At 40.0% G+C, this 16,520-nt stretch overlaps 1 protein-coding gene across 7 annotated transcripts in view; it reads right to left on the bottom strand.

The window, feature by feature from the left end:
* Positions 1-16,520, bottom strand: part of itpr1b (inositol 1,4,5-trisphosphate receptor, type 1b) — a 66,657-nt gene that overhangs the window by 32,436 nt on the left and 17,701 nt on the right. For 4 of the 7 annotated variants that reach the window (XM_028405307.1, XM_028405310.1, XM_028405309.1 and 1 more), the window contains 20 exons: positions 16,207-16,458; positions 15,971-16,112; positions 15,735-15,888; positions 15,342-15,535; positions 15,117-15,255; positions 14,950-15,004; positions 14,674-14,839; positions 14,424-14,591; positions 14,281-14,352; positions 14,058-14,195; positions 13,810-13,935; positions 13,492-13,692; positions 13,105-13,356; positions 12,732-12,857; positions 12,476-12,604; positions 11,376-11,496; positions 11,088-11,272; positions 8,716-8,864; positions 8,217-8,328; positions 151-280 (listed from right to left, as the gene is read on the bottom strand). In XM_028405307.1, the coding sequence (XP_028261108.1) occupies positions 151-280; positions 8,217-8,328; positions 8,716-8,864; positions 11,088-11,272; positions 11,376-11,496; positions 12,476-12,604; positions 12,732-12,857; positions 13,105-13,356; positions 13,492-13,692; positions 13,810-13,935; positions 14,058-14,195; positions 14,281-14,352; positions 14,424-14,591; positions 14,674-14,839; positions 14,950-15,004; positions 15,117-15,255; positions 15,342-15,535; positions 15,735-15,888; positions 15,971-16,112; positions 16,207-16,458 (3,011 nt within the window). Of the gene's footprint in view, positions 1-150; positions 281-1,937; positions 1,974-8,216; positions 8,329-8,715; positions 8,865-11,087; positions 11,273-11,375; positions 11,497-12,475; positions 12,605-12,731; positions 12,858-13,104; positions 13,357-13,491; positions 13,693-13,809; positions 13,936-14,057; positions 14,196-14,280; positions 14,353-14,423; positions 14,592-14,673; positions 14,840-14,949; positions 15,005-15,116; positions 15,256-15,341; positions 15,536-15,734; positions 15,889-15,970; positions 16,113-16,206; positions 16,459-16,520 lie in introns of all 7 variants that reach the window. The other 3 variants (XM_028405305.1, XM_028405308.1, XM_028405306.1) reach the window with 1 other exon arrangement.

Raw genomic sequence — 16,520 nt, 5'->3', positions numbered from 1 at the left:
TGTCTAGGTTTTAACACAAATTATAATCTGGATAACCGAGACACTTCAAAACTATAAATAAGGCTGTCCATGATAATTCTCAGTGTGAAATCACAAAGCTTTATAAAATACAATAAAACAGATGCACAAATGCTGTATTGTTACACACACCTGTAGGTGATTTTCCCTGTGTTCCAGGTGCGAGTGGACCATTGCTGAAGGTTGTGAGGCTGTCTCTCCTCTGACCAGGTTTGACATTCCCATAGTATCGATTTACCAGAATCTGCCGCAGAGCCTCACCCTGTCAAAGAAAATGATTATCAGAAGATGGAGTCCAATAGAAACACAGCTCGAACCCAAAAATGCTCTGCAAGTACAAAATTATGAAATTACTACATAAAAGTGAACTTCTGAAATTGTCTTCACTGGCAGTTCACACCAAAATCAAATATTCATATTTTGATGTGACTTGCAATGTTATTTATTAACGTAGTTTATTTTGATGGCACTGCACTTGGTTTAAACATTTAACACAGATGCATGCAGCCGCTTGAGCAGTCTTTAAAAACAGATATAATTTTGAGATAAGCTTCTCTTTAAGATTACATTTGCTTTACTGAAAGGTGTTGCTTCTTCTTGCTGCTCAAGATCCTCAACTCAATAAAATCTTTTATTTGCATGCATAAAAATAAAACAAAAGTGCTCACACACGCTCATAAAACGTCTATGTTGGAAACATACGCAGTCGTATTTCACCTTTGCCTTCTGACCGCAGAAAGTGTCATATCAACATATGCTGACATTCACAGTTCTATGATTAGCATCAATCACAGAAGCACAGTTGACTATGTGATCCATCTGTGGTATACAATGACAAGCCATCAAAGCAGGAACCGAAGTGAACATCCTTTTGACAATCTTCCTCACATGTTACATACTGACATGAAAGGGAGTTAGTGCCATGCTGTGGAAGCACTGTGGTTGTGGGAGCATCAGTTGTTGGTCATCAATAAAACGCAGGGGGGCCAGGACCAGACCACATTAAACCAAACTCTCTACCTACCCTCCTTTGATCCTCTAGTTGCTTCAGTGGCTGGTTGGGATCAAGCTCCTTAAAGGTGAGGTGAGTAAGCAGAAAGCATTAAAGTAAGAAAAAAAAACAGAAAAGGGTAGGAAAGGAATTAGAAAAAAAAAAACAGGTTGTTGATACAGTGCAAATTAGTTACTTTACAAGCATGCAGGAAATTGGTTGCAAATTTGATCATGCAGTTAAGAGGGAAGTGGTTGTGTCAGGGAAGGCGTGAGATCGAGTCATGCAAGGGAGGACTGATTTCATTTAATTTCATATATAAGACTGTATGTCTTTAACTTACAAAAGCTCTGCATAAATAAACTTTTTAGTCTTGGCATGCAGTGACTCTCTCATTATTTTACAGTCACAGTGGCAAAAGCACTGAAATTATTTACATAAGAAAATGACAAGCTGCTGGAGGGGGAGAAACACAAGCCATGAGAAAGAGGGAGAAAAAAACAGTCCAGGTTACATAATGGAGCTGTGAGCTACTGACACACACTGTAAGCACCAATCTGGCATGGAAAAACACCTCGCCCATGACTTAAATCCTCCCCCCACCCTCACTGCCACCCCACTGAAAGAAGGTCAGGAAGTTGGACTTTGCTCAAAAGCTAAAAAAGCTGGAAGGAAGGAAGAACGGAGGCAAGGGAGCAAGAGTGGCTGATTGGAGAGATGGTGCACAACAATACAGGTATATATGTAGCACTAGTTTTACAGTGATGGTGATGGAGGTGGTGGGGCTTTAAAAGAGGAAATACACAAGGCTGAGTTGTGACTCTTATCGGATGTTGAACACAGAGAACAATTAAAATGTGACGGAGTTGGTGTATAAATATGACAGATGATCTGAGATCATCAGTGCCAATATAGGTAATCAACACACCTCGGCAGGGACTTCCGGCTCGGGCGGAGGTGCCAGCTGATTGGAAATAAAAGGATGGTGTTAGTTGAGGTTAGAAGATGTTGAATTAGTTTTGTTACTTTTGCATCCAAAGAGAAGCACCCTCTTCATACTAACATCTTAATCTAACTTTTCATCCACTATTCATCATCTGTATCAGGCTTTTTGCTACTTGTTACCAGTAACATGCACAACGGGACATCAGAAATGTGCGCGACTTAAATAGGCACAAGCGACATAAAATGTGGTCATTTATTTTTTTTTGTTAATGTGTTTCATGTTTTTAGTTTTTAATGGGGTTAGCCTGATGACAGCATGGATGATTAGTAGCATCAACTACCTGCAGCAAGAAAGCAGAAGCTCTAGAGAAAAAGAAAAAAACACAACAAACAATCTAAGCCTTCATGTCACATAGCCTGCTGGTTTTAATGCAGTGATGCAGTGTGTTCAGTTCTCTGTAGTTCCCCTTTAACCTCCTGCTGCCAATCCCCACATAGGCAAACATTTCAATAAAAAGTAAAGAAAATACAGCTGAAAGTTTTATCCTTTCAAAGGTAACAGTAACTTGTCATTATTGCAATATACCAATAAGTGTAACAATTATAAATAATCCTATTTTTTATAGCATTTTCAAATAAATAAATAATTCTGCTGCCAAAAAAACAAAATATAAATTTACTTTAAATGCAAGAAAAAAAATGATCACAATTTCCAAATGCCTATAAAACACAGAAAAACATCTAGCTGACAAACAGACATTATAACGGTAATCTAACTCAGTCTTGCTGCTTAATGCTGATTAATTGTGCAACTGGAAAGGAATTTCCCTTTAACAAGCAAATGTTAACGTCACATCAATTTCCACAGAAAAATAGTTATGCATTGCATATGCAACTGATGCTATACTCAGCCATCACAAAACATCATCTTATTTAGTTTAAAATATAACCTCAGTGGTGAAATATGATAAGCACTGTCTGTGTAATCTGACCTCATTTGTTATGCACTGCAATCAGCTCATATTTTTTTGCAGGTATTAAATTATGTGTCATCTGGGCGGTTAGACACTGTAGTTGACAGCATTAGTTCCGCTTGTAATGTTTCCCAGAATGTTTGATAAAAATCTCCACAGAGGCAATGCCAGAAAATAAACACAATGAGTATCAGGGCATTTGTGGATACAGTGGCAGTTAGGGTCATGTAACATCAATGACCTGGAAAAAAAAGGCTGCTGCTTCCTCCCTGCATTGGCTGCCAGTAATCAAACAAACTGTGTTTAAAATAAAACATACTGAAAGATGGTTTTAGACACTGTAAGTGCAGCCTTACTTCATCTCAGTGGGAAAGATTTAATGGAAACAGCCAAAAGTTGTTAAAACACTGTGACCTCTGCCAGAGGCAAACCCAAAACAGGTGTTGCACTGGCTGTAAGGCACATTTGCCACCCTAAGTAAAGCTTTCATTTTCCCACCCCCTCGCTGTCTACTGTGCATTGTCTAAATCAAAGTACACCTCGGCTACTGTCTCCTGGAAGACATGTCTGCTGCACTTTTATTGCCAATTACCAGTGAAGGTCACACATCAGTGGAGAGTTTAAAATTCCAGAAAAACAGAGAACAAAAAAGATGGAAAAAAAAACTGTTGGCTCTTATGTAACTGCTGCCTGAGAGCTGGCTGGAGCCCAAGAATCGTGCAGCATTAACTTAAGGAAACTGGGACAGTGCTGCGTGCTGCTGAGAAACACCTGCAGTGCCCCCTGCTGAGGAGAGAAAACACAGCAGCTCGATGTCTCCAGAACTCACAAGCAGTAGCAAACAGGAGGATAAATGAGGACATGAGAAGGCTATCTAAGGCGCTTTGGCAGCGGCAATGAAAGGAGTGGCAGTTGGTAAGGTAAAAAGAAGACAAGATATCAACAAAAGAATGTTTGTGAAAGGATTGGTGTGGATGTGGTGCCAAGAAAAACAGAGGAAATATCTAGAAATCTCCTGCTAAACAAACAGTTCTTGTTCAGAATATTTAGGAGACTGATAAGCTGACACAGCAGAAAAACTTAAAAGCTTGTTACACACACAGTTATGTGTATGTATAACCCTCACTTTATCTATAGATTATGTATTTAGCCTGTGTCCTTAGTAAACTTTACCATATCAGCAAAATAAGTGGCATCCCTGTTTTCATATCTCTCAAACAAAGACAGGCATGTGAAGAAAACACACACATTTGCGGTGAATGATATAATCTGGCCTGACAATGAATCGGCCTGGCTGGTTTTCCCCTGGCTCACATTTTATCACACTTCTATTCCTGGAAGAATGAGATAACCTCTTGCTAATGGGGGAAAAGTCACTCCACTTTATCCGGTTCTCTCATCACCCTGGCTGGATATGCAAAAATCCAGCACACAGAGAGGGAATATGCAGTAACAACACGTATCGGATAGGGTCTGTTAGACAGTAGTGAAACTGACAGCTGCACCCATTCCTAGAGATCTTTGTAGGGGTGTAGGGGTATAGGTCAGGAAGCAGCAGAAGGCTAAACACTGAGGTTACATAACAGCTATAATGGTAGTTTATGTTGCTGCTGATAGGAAACTGAGCAGGATTTTGGCTCTGAATATCCACAGACATGCTGCCAGCCATCAGTCAGGGCACTGCATGCTGTTGTTAGTGTCTGTGTGTGCATGAATGAGTGACATGGAGCATGTGTACGGGGGTGAGGGAGTGTGTGTACATTCTTAAGATACTGCTTATGGGAGGAGTTGGTGAAACAAAGTGCTGCTCTGTGAGAACAGCCCTGTTTGTGGAAGCTGGGGATTTCCATCGCTTCAGTACCACACAGCATTTTTAAGGAAGGAGGGGAGGTAGGAAAATAAGACAGAGACATAACAGAGAAATTGAAGCTTCCTGGCAACTCTGGAAAGACCCTTTCCAATAATTTCTGCATTTCCCTACCTAACAACAGTTCACATCCCTTGCACTCACTATTGTCCTCATTAAGTCAATAGTGGCCTGTTCCTTTACTCCACTGTTGTTCTCTGGCTGGCACAGATTCTGCTGCTCTGACTCATTTATACGTTTTTTTTAATTTATTGCTTTCAAGAGAATCTCCAAGTAGGCTGTAAACATTACTATGTGCTGTGCCAAACAAAGTTAGCAAGAAAGCCTCAAATTCCACTTACTGTGTTTTATCACCTTACTTTTTTATAAATGTAGATTAAAACATTTTCACATAGATTACTAAACAGAATATTTTCCACAGTCCCTCAAGGACTTCCTGCCTGAAAATATCCAGAAAATCAAAAACTGAAAAAAATATGAAAAGTCCTAAAGCATTGATGAAGACCCTGTGATATGCTTTAAGGGGGCCAGAAGAGTTTTGTCATTAAACCCAAGGAGGCTGCTCAGGCTGAGAAAGTCTTAGGATAAGCAGTTCTAAAGGTATTTCAAATTTATTTAAATTGAATACCACACATTAATTATTTTTGACAAAGTGTAGCAAATGCAATAACAGCTTCAACAACACAACTTTAATGTAATATTTAATGAATTAATACACTGGGCTAGCAAATGAATTGCAGCATACTCTTTCTCCCTCACTCTTTTGGTGGTCTGTAATATTTCCCCTTTTTGTGGGTACTGTTGACCTGCATTTCCTGTAGACACAGCTGGTCTGTTAACAGAAATTTGCATGCATGTAGAACATCGTGTACTTATTCTGCACAGCAGTAATCAACGTTGCTAGTAGCTAGGCAGGTTGTCAGTGTTGTTATTGAAGGAGCATCGATTTTAGCATTTAATTTTTATGCCAAATTTTGAAACAACTTGTCAGACTTCATAAAAACCTGAATGTGGTAGGGTGGTATTTATTAGGGCTATTGTGTTAGATTGCATTACATCATTAAGGTGAATCTGTTTCTGCAGTCATTCAATCTACATACTGAAAAGTCCCCTTTTGATGGATGGTGGTAAAAATAGAATGCCTCTTCTAGGCCCTTAACCACTGTTACAGTGTGTGTGTGTGTGTGTGTGTGTGTGTGTGTGTGTGTATATATATGGTATATAGCAGGAGATCATCCATCTTAGCAATTCATGACACAGAGGATTAGACTGTGTGTGGCACAGTCATGACCTGTGGCCTTTAAAGAAGGCAATAATCAGGTTTCTGTTTGTGAGAGAGACTCAGTGTGTGCCACTAGTGAAAGTATGTGTCAAATGTCACTGCTGACTCATATTATCGGAAGGGACCAATTATATAAAAATCTGATATCTTTAGTTTGTTAGGGACTTTGTTTGGATGGGTGACCAATAGTCAAGCAATCTGAATGTTACTGCTTTAATTATTCATACCACCTCAGTCCAGCCACCAACCACCAACTTTTCTCTGCCTTTTTACCTTGTCTAGAAAACAATACTGTTGTTTCCTTGTCAGTGCTGACTAATTGGAATCAATTTTAGCCCACAGCAGAAAGTAACTAAGCCTTTTGGTCTGTGGTTTTATGTGGGATGCATTCAGAGTATAGAAATAGATAGTAGAGAAATGTTTCTATATTAAAATAATAAAAACAAATGCTTATATATGCTAAATCCATTTTAAAATAGTGTAAAAATAGTTCCATGAGCTTTCAGTTAAGTGTAACGAATCTGTTAGGTATAAGTTATATGTATAAGTATAAGTTAACTTCATTTTCCAAAATGTATTCAATACATACATACATCAATACTTCCTAAAACCCAAATGCTTCCTTAAAGAGTGCACGACAATGCAGCAAATAAATAACGATGTAAAGGCAAAACTGAGAAGCATATTGCATTATGTGAGCTAGACATGTTAGATCTGGAGGAACTATTAGCAGGCACACAGCAGGGAGGGATGGACTAAGCTGCTGACACGTGTAACAGATGGGATTGTGATGCTAGAAAGTCTACTTAGAGCACAAGCACATTTAAGTTGTTAGTGGGAGACAAAATCAAATGAACACCACAGTAGTAAGTAAAATGATCAACCTCAGCCACATCCATTTCATCATCAAAGGCAATCAGCTGCAAGAGAAAAGGTATAAGGAGGCAGAGAGTTAGTAGAGCTAGATTAGTGAGTTAATGCTCAAGTGTGCATGTGTAAAGCTTGTCAAACAGATGCAGCCTGTTGAGTTAGTGAAAACGTTCAGGACAAAATGAGGAAATACCCTGCCCCATTTTGTTTTAGAACTACTTCCTCACACACAGGTGATATTAGGTTTGTTTACTAACTATCCCAAATAAAAAAAAAGCGGTGTAACATCTCAAATCTCAATAGCCATAATCTCAATTGTGCCTTTTCACATTTTGACCCATTAAGGACAACCTGCTCGAAGAGCTTTGCTGCTTGGCCACATTGTCCCTTATTTTTATTTAAAGTGCATTATACTGGGACGCATATCCACAACTAACCGTAACTCGTAACATGTTTATCCTTACATAACTTACACAAACTCACTGAAATAAAAATGACTTATAAAAATATGCATACGGAATGCATAATAAATAGTTATGTGTCACATTATGACATTTCTCAGTTTGTGTTTGACTGTGAATGTGACTCTGAACGAAGTAAAATGTGTTTTAGGCCAAACACAAAGGTGAATGTTTACGTCGGAGTTATCAGTCATTCTGTAGTTTCAGTCTCACAAACTCCTGTTCCCTGAGATTTGACATTAAAAACAAACATTAGGGCTGATCTTGTTTTGTTTTTTTCCCACACCTCTCTGCACAGGTTCACTGAGTAACATGATCACAGCCAATCAGACATTAGCATAATAAATAATTAGTAGCAAATGAATAGCAAATGAATGGTGTATAAAGTGGCTTTGTGAAAGTGTGGGACCATGCATGTTGTTAATTGTGTTAATAGTGCTGATATTCAGTTTTGATCATTTAGATATGCTGCCTGTTAAATAGGACAGCAGAGGGAATCATTTCAAAAATTGTAAAACGTATTCCCTGACCTTAGCACTTACAAATGGCAGGCTCAATGACACACAGTATATATGGACCAGATCCTTTTAGTGCCCTATGCAGGCTCCAGAGGTGATCAGGGAGTGCTCAGTCCTTTACTCTAATTTATAGCTTTTTGATCATATGTCTTCCAGTCCGCATGGAGCAGTGGGACAGAAACAATGTATCCTGAGAAGTCAGGAAAGTATTTGTTGTAACTACTGTCTGGGTGAAGGCTATGCACAACTACAAACAAATGAGGAGAAGCACAAACACAGATGGTGCATACCTTTTCCCCATAGCCCCGGTCTTTTGACATCATTTCCCTCAATGTCTGCAGGACTTTGATGCACAGGCGCTCCTCATTCTCCTCCAGCAGCTGCTTGGTGTGTTTGATCAGTCTGGTTGAAGAGAAAAAAGTCAGCACATAAATTTAGACTGATGACAGCTGTAGTCTTAGATTATAAACACACACAAAATATTTTAGCTGATTTTGAACATACAGTGATTATTTTAGCATAACAAAACTTTATTATTCCCAACAATGTTTTATGTGCTTTTTTTAAGTGAAAATCCCCATGACTACCCAGAGCTGGGGGAGTTTGGCATACTTTTACATGAACTAGTGTACACTACAGTGGCAGCTTTAGATTCTAGGGATAATCCCTGTATTGGCAGCGTCTGTGTGTCCCGCCAGATTCTCTGTAATCCAATCTGAGCTAATACCGGACACGACATAAACAAATACTCCCCGAGTAACTCCTATGACAGGTTCATTTCACACTCACTTTGATATGAATCCTCCACTTTCGCATTTCTTGCGAGCCTCTGTGTTTTCAGGGAAGAGCAGCTCAGGACGATGCAGGACATCCACCAGCACAGAGAGCTCAGCTTGAACAAGCGGTCTCAGCCGGTCCTCCAGTGCAGACACAATGTCCTACAGAGCACAGTGCAAGTTTAAGAATAACTTCAACCTGTGGCTTTATCACAAAAATTATCAATGCTCCTTGCTCAAAGAGTTCACAGATTTAGTCACAGGTGGTTTAAATCTCTGTTCACACACCTCATAAAAACATTCACATGCAGCATATCTTTTAACACCCAAGTGTTACATTAAAATACCAGTATTATTATATGGCATTATGAGATTTCCAAGACTTTATCCTTTATCCATTAATAAATTAAAAGTTGCTGTGCTGTGTGTATTACAGTAGTGTAATGTGTGTATTGGTAGAATAAAAGACACCAGATGACAGACAGTGTTGAATCACACAGAAATCCTGTTCCCTGTATAAAAAAGGAAAAAATGGAAAGAAAACTTCCAGAGAACCGCATTCTTTTTAGTCTGGGAATGGAAATAACCCAAAACAACCTTAGGAAGCTATGGCTGTGATGTAAGGTTGGGCTTGTGATTGGAATTTTGTTACATTAAAACAGGATAAACAAACTTTTCAGCTGACCCCGTTTCCAGTCTATGTCTAGATAGCAGTTGCTCTAAATCGGGCAGGTCTGTGATTTTTACAGGCTTCCAGTGAATAGTGAGTCATGTGTTACAAGAAAACCAGGTGTTTTTTTTCTGTTACAAATCACTTGTGAAGTATTTTGTTTGCCACACAGTTCCAAAAATCATTATAACACTTTTTGATGATTATCCCATTGTGGTTTAACATGTCACAACAGAAATGGTCAAGATGTAAACCTGTAAACCAGGGGTGTCCAAACTACGGCCCGCGGGCCGTCGGATTTTCTATGGCCCGCGGCTTCTATCTTAAAATGTGTTATTTTTGGCCCGCCAGCCAAACAGAGTAAATCATACAAAATCAACAGGCAATTCTTATTTTTGTTTTTAACTCATTGTGTAACGTTTGCATCATGATTCTCTGAGCAGAACATTATCCCTCTCTCTCTGCATCGTGGTGCGTCACGCGGTGCTGCAGGGCTTGGTTGTTGGTTCCAGCTCTGCAGAGGGCTCCGAAGGTGCAAAACACCGGTTCAGCACTTCCACACAATTCACTACGAGACTAAACATGCTTCTGCATACAACCTGCTATCAGAGAGCGTCTGTACAAGGGACGTTCTCCAAAACTACGGAGCCCCTCTGTGACATGGTAAAAGAAATAAATTGTGGCCACGAATTATGTATAACGTGCGCACTAAATATTGTTATTATTAGTTGTAGTATAGTAGCCCTATTAGAATTCATGGACAGGGTGCATGGGAGCAGGCTGCCCGGCCAGAGAGCAACCTCCCTGTGCAGCAATGAGCGTCCCTCTCTGGGGAACGTGCCGGAGTACTGGGGGGCTCCAGGAGCGCAGGGGAGTGGAGCGGAGCGTCCCTCTCCCTGTCCATCGTGTCGCTCCCTGCTGCCTGTCCGGCAGCCTGCTCGGGCCTTTTTACCGGTGGCTGGATAAAAGCAACTCTCCAGAAATGCGAACATTTGTAAATCATGAATTAGTTTGTGCCGTGTGAGCAGACTGTTATAAACTGTGATGTTTTACTGGAGCAGCAGAGCAGTCCCTCTGCTTGTTAACGTTCTCTGTTGTTAAACTGTCAGCTGTACAGAGAGACGCGTCACTTCTCTCAAAAAGACTCCGTCATTCAGTACGCATCTGTTGTAAGGCACGTCATCACGTTTTTACGTCTCGTTGCCATGCACTGCAAACCTGTGTAAACATTAAATTACAGACCCTTTGAGATCAGCACTAAATGGCTCCCACCTAGTCTACCTGACATTTTACTGATGTCTGCTGCTCCTAAACCAGACCTGCCACATATGATCAGATCTCACCTTCACAGTAGAGTCAATAACTTGTTGCTCTGTTATCAGTTTCTGAAAGTTTTAAATTTATGCTGTATATTCATATACATTTTCTGATCTGTTCATCTGAATGCTAAGATGTTATTTTGTTTTCTGTGTAAGATATAACATATTACAAAACAGCATACACAGTTTTTATTGTTTAAAATAATGACATCGGGGACTGTTGGCCCTCGGAGAGTTTCGCATTATCGAATCTGGCCCTCCCCGAAAAAAGTTTGGCCACCCCTGCTGTAAACCCTTCTGTATATGCACATGTGACAGGCCAGTAAATAATCTTGGTTTTGATATGTCTGCTCATATTAACAATGCATTTAATCCAGCATAAAATTTCATACAAACCTGTAGCCGCTCAATAATATTTCTGTAGTCTTTCGAGGTAGTCAGGCCAGAGTCTCGTCTGGAAGTGTTCTTAGCAGATAGTCTCCAGTTGAGGATGCTCTTCTGCACAACGTTATTGGACTTGACGAACAAGTTGTTCACCTGACTGTCCAGGTCCACTGGGATGGCAATTGCTCTGCTCTTGGCTAGATACATGTCAGAAAGAAGACATAACGTGTGCCATAGTGGTCATTCTGACACTGAGAGGGTTAACAAAAACTGATGGTCGGTGTTAGTTTAACATCTTACCCACGTCTGAGAGGACCTTAATGCACGCCTCAACTGAGGCCTTCTGAACAGGGTTAAGCCAGTTACAGTGGTACACCCTGAACACTCCCTGAAGCAGCTGAACAAATACTGGCTGGCGAGTCTGTAAGACAAGAAAAAAAATGTATGTGGAAAAATATAAAGCAGCAATGAAAGGGGAAGGAAAACTGTGAAAAATATTAATCAACCATCAGAGTGATGGTGCTTTCAGAGAAGGTTGATTTCATATGCCCATGTGTAGACGTGAGGATACTATGGCATCTACAAGTGTATGGGTCAACAACTTCAGGACTGTCCTGTCATAATCATATTCCAACATAACACAACAAACCAGTGTATCCAAAGAGTACAAAATAAATCTACAAGGCCACAGTCCTAGAGTACAGTAAATACCTCAGTTATCTTTCCAAGAATGGCTGCCTGTTATAGGACAAAAAGCAAAGAGTTGTGGTGTCATCATGTATTAGTAAACCTTAGCAAGCACAATTCTCAGAAAATACAAGCAGTTGCATAAAAGGGAAATCAACAAGTCTGGAACCAACTTTAAACAAACAGCTCCACAAAATAGATAGTAGGGTAACAAAGCTACAACTGTATGTAATGCAAAACCACAGATTTACTGTGAGAGGGATTTGGAAATCTATGTAGGGTTCCTGATTTATTGGGAAAGTTGTGGGCGAAAAGACATAATGACAACAAGGTCTAAGAAACCACATTGCATCAGTACATCGTCTACACCATGTCCCAGCAAAACCTTGTGCAACACACCCACAGATCTGGGAAGAAGAGAGTCTATGTGCTGACTAAGCTATCAAAATGTGAAAACCCACACAGTGAATTCTTTTTAACTTTCTGAGCCTGCTGATAAGGAACACACCCAAAGGCTGGGAAACAAAACTCGGGAAGAATACTATTACTTACATACATTTGATGAGCCATCTATAATAAGGGGAAAACGTGATGTTTTATAGAAAATATATGTATATGACAAGACTCTATTTTAAACAAATGAACTGAAGGAAATGCATGATTTATAGACTTCACAAAGAAACAAAGTTTTTGTAAATGCTTGTTCACATTACCTGCAGGCTTGTGCTCTGATCGGAGAAAGGAGAGCTGAAGAAACATGTGACAATGCTCATGACTGTCTCGGTTACATAACGCTCCAGCATGGTATCCGCATGTTTCCTGTCACTGGTGTTATTGCACACCTAGGCAGGAACAAAAAAGATATTAGCATGGCGCACAGCCACTGGATCACACTTCCTAAATGTGGGTGACAGGTGCACTGCATGAATGCATGAAATCTATTAGAGTGACACATATATTGTGGCTTACCCTACAAATGTCCACTAAGAAGTTCTCAAAGAGCTTCCACATGTGGTTGGATGTGTAAATCTCCTTCATTTCTACCTCTGTGTCCACATAACAATGGTTTAGGAAGTTGATATAGGCAATTTTTACCTGTTGGTATCCAAAAACAACAAACACATTAATGCACCTTTTACAGCAGTGGGCAGATAGTTTAAATATATTTTTGACCAATCCTGTTAATGGTTAGTTCAAAAATAAGAAGAAGAAGAAGAAGAAGAATGTCTATATCTGATGTATTTATCTCATTCTTAAACTTCATATGGACCTACACAGACATATTGATACTTATAATGTTAAGTTAAAATATAACTACAAAAAACCCCAAACATATTCATACTTCAGGAATACAGTCTTCATGAGTGACGACCCGCACAATGTCGTCCAGGGGTAACAAGGAGTTACACTTAATCTCAGTGTAGACGTTCTTGCCCTCAGTGCATACGGCCAACAGTTCAACCAGGTGGATGTGGTACATCAGAGGGCTGTTTTCATCCATGCGATCACGCTCTGAACGCATCATCTGGACTAATGTCTGAAAGGAGGCACGGTCGTTGTAGAAGACCAGGACGTCCTCACCAGAGTTTACCAGCTGAGAGGGACAGAGTGAAGAGTACAGTGCTAATAATATTGCAAGCATCACAAATACTTTTTTTTATTAAAAATCACACTCTTCTTTATATTAGGTTATTTTTTTACTATTTTAATTAAATTCCATAGTACAAACCTCTGCCATGACAATGTCCTGGCACTTCTTGATGAACTTGTTCTCAGCCTTGACAATGGTCTGCAGAAACTTGAGATACTGGACATGTCGACCATGCGTCTCAGTACAGTGAACAAAGTGCTGGACTACGCGCTCATTGATCTCACTGCACAGCTGGAAGTTATTCATAAAGATGTGCTGCATGGTGACAGCCTCTAGGATCTGAGACAGTCGGAAGGAAGAAAGTGAATTACCCAAACTACAGTATTAACTCCAAAGTAACTCCAAAATACATATGAATAATATTAATCAATCTATATCATCTGCTTTGATATTCACCCCTGGGTTGAGAAACAGGTTGATATGTTTGTGGAGAAGAGCCTGGTTCTGCTGGTTCCCTGCACAGAAGTTCTGCAGGAACTCGTGAGCCAGTTTCATGATCTCCTGCATTCGAACATCCTCACCCTGGCACAAATGCATATCAAATATGGCACAAATACATCATTTTAATGGGGAATTGTAAATGTGGAAGAGTCATGCAGGTTTTTAAGATTCCTTATTATTCTACACCCAATCAATTATTGCACCTTCTCGTAAGGGATCTGTAGGAGTTCCAGCACCACACTGTGAGCTCCCATGTTCCTTAGCAACCTCTGTTGCTGCTTCTTGCTCTTCTTCCCTGAGCTTCCCTCCTGGATGCATAGCTTGCTGAGGCGGAGTAGGATCTAAAAACACATACACAGCAGAAGGATTTTATTTACAAGTGACTGAAAGTTGTGAAAGCTAAAACCAAAATAAACACAAACATACCTCTTTTACAACTCTGTAGTTGTAACTGCTGGTACTTTCTGTTTTCTTCTTATCTGAACCAACTGAATCGTCCTAGAAAACAAGGAGCAATAAATAAATCGTCTCACTCTAAATAAACCTTTTTATCACCGGTGCGCCACTACCTTCTTTTTGTTATCAGACTCTGCTGATCCTTCTCCATCCATCCCATCTTCTCCCTGCCTCTTATAAACCCACAGTTCAGACTTCTCTACAATCGAGCGCAACTGGTCCAGATCTGATTTAATCTGCTTGTAGTTATCAACATCCTGACTGGTCACCAGCAGCTGGACCTACAATTAAATGAAGGATAGAGTTGAATATATTATCCTAGATGTGTTGCAGCCTGACATGTGTTCAATGTTGAGTGCTTACTTGTTTGAAGGCCATGAGGACTTCCTGCCTCTGGCTGAAGTGTCTGAAGAGCAGGTGAAGCGCTCCAGACACCAGGGGTGGGTAGTCATGCATGGTCAGGTGCAGAAGGACCCTCAGGAAAGTGCGACCACCATGGTCATCCAGATCCAGTGGCGTGTTCTCCTCACTAAACAAAAACACATTACCTTTACTTTTACTCATTTCAAATGCACCATGTGTATGCTATTAACAAAAGGTTTGATCAAATTTTGCTTGTCTGGAAAATCTATCAATTACCTTCCTCCAAAGATCCCCTCAGCCTGTTCCTCAATCTTCTCAAAATCAAAATTTCCTAGAATTGATTAAAACATTTTAAGAATAAATATTTGAAATATGTTTTAGCATGTAAATGTTACTACTGTACATGTTTGACATTGTCATCATTTTATTGTGTTGTTTCCTACCTGGCATCTGACTACAAAGACTATTGGTTCCATTCTGACTGGCAGTGTTGTCTCCTTGTGGGTTGTTCTCATCAAACTCACGTTTGAAAATACAGAGCAGGCAGGATATCCTGTAGTCTAGCCGTACATTCAAAATGAACTAGAGGAAAAGACAAAAAGGTTACCCTGATGGTTTTTCTGATGGATTTCCTTCAAAGAAGAAAAGTTCATTTCCAAACATCATACCTGCAGAATCTCAATGATCTTGAGCTTAGTGTCCATGACCATGATGTCTTCTCTCTCTGGTTCAATCTGAGTCTTAACCACATCTCCCTCAGGCTGATGAGTTGGTGTGGTGGGCAGCAAGCCACCTCCACGCAGCACTACCTGGGTCATCAGCTCCCCAACACCATGAATGGATTTCATCACATTACTGCCAGCTACGTTACATGCAAAGACAGACCAGGAATAACGTTAAAATCTACAAAAATCAAGAATATTTGAGTAAATGAACATCAGGGAAAATCTTTACAAGCATTTTACAAACTGAACCTCTTATTGCAGAAAAACCTTCAGGTGATAGGGAAATAATCCTCACTGATGACAAGTACCGTGTGTTATGCCAAAGGGACTGTTTACCTTTTGTTTCTTCACCCTTTTCTATCTTGTTGATAGGGTAAATGGTGCTGACATGAACACAGTCTAATATGTTCAGTAAGATCTTTGTGAGTCGAAGCAGGTCACTAAAGTTGTAGAAACCAAAGTATATGAGATTCCTTGCCAGATTCACAACCTGCAACAACAAAATTCCAACACCCAATTTATAATTTAAATACACTTATCACCAATTCACACCATGGTAAAAGAAACATTACCTCAAAGGTAAGCTTGTTTTTCTCCTTATCAGAGAAAGGAATATTCTGTGACACCACCTCTCTCAGGTAGTTCTCCACAAAATCCATGGTGAGGCAGAACCGCTCTTTGATTTCATCCCGTGTGGTTCCATCGTTGTCATAGCTGGATAATTAGAAGAATAACATCAAAGACCTTCAGCTGCATCTATGGAATAATAAAATATGTCAAATGAAGCTTTTTTACAAGATGAACTCACTCATCAATAGATATTTTAGAAGGAATCTCAGACCACAGACGAGCATATTTGACAGGTGTGACTTGCTCCTGTGGGTCACGGTCCACATGCATGTGAAGCATCAGACGGCAGAAAGACGCTCTTAGATCAAATGGCAGATCCTCATCAGACATACAGCGCAGGATCAAATCCACATCCAGCTGACCAGAGATTTTGTTGATGGCCAGGTACTGACGGTCCAGGCACATTCGAGCAAAGAGGTTCAACTGGCATCTAGGAGGAAATGTGTGAATTTGCAATTATTACTCATTTTTATGTATAAATAATTTAATATA

This window comes from Parambassis ranga, chromosome 5 (assembly GCF_900634625.1).
Source record: "Parambassis ranga chromosome 5, fParRan2.1, whole genome shotgun sequence".
NCBI lineage: Eukaryota > Metazoa > Chordata > Actinopteri > Ambassidae > Parambassis > Parambassis ranga.
The sequence above is the reverse complement of the archived record's forward strand: the minus strand, read 5'-3'. Positions and strand labels throughout refer to the sequence as shown.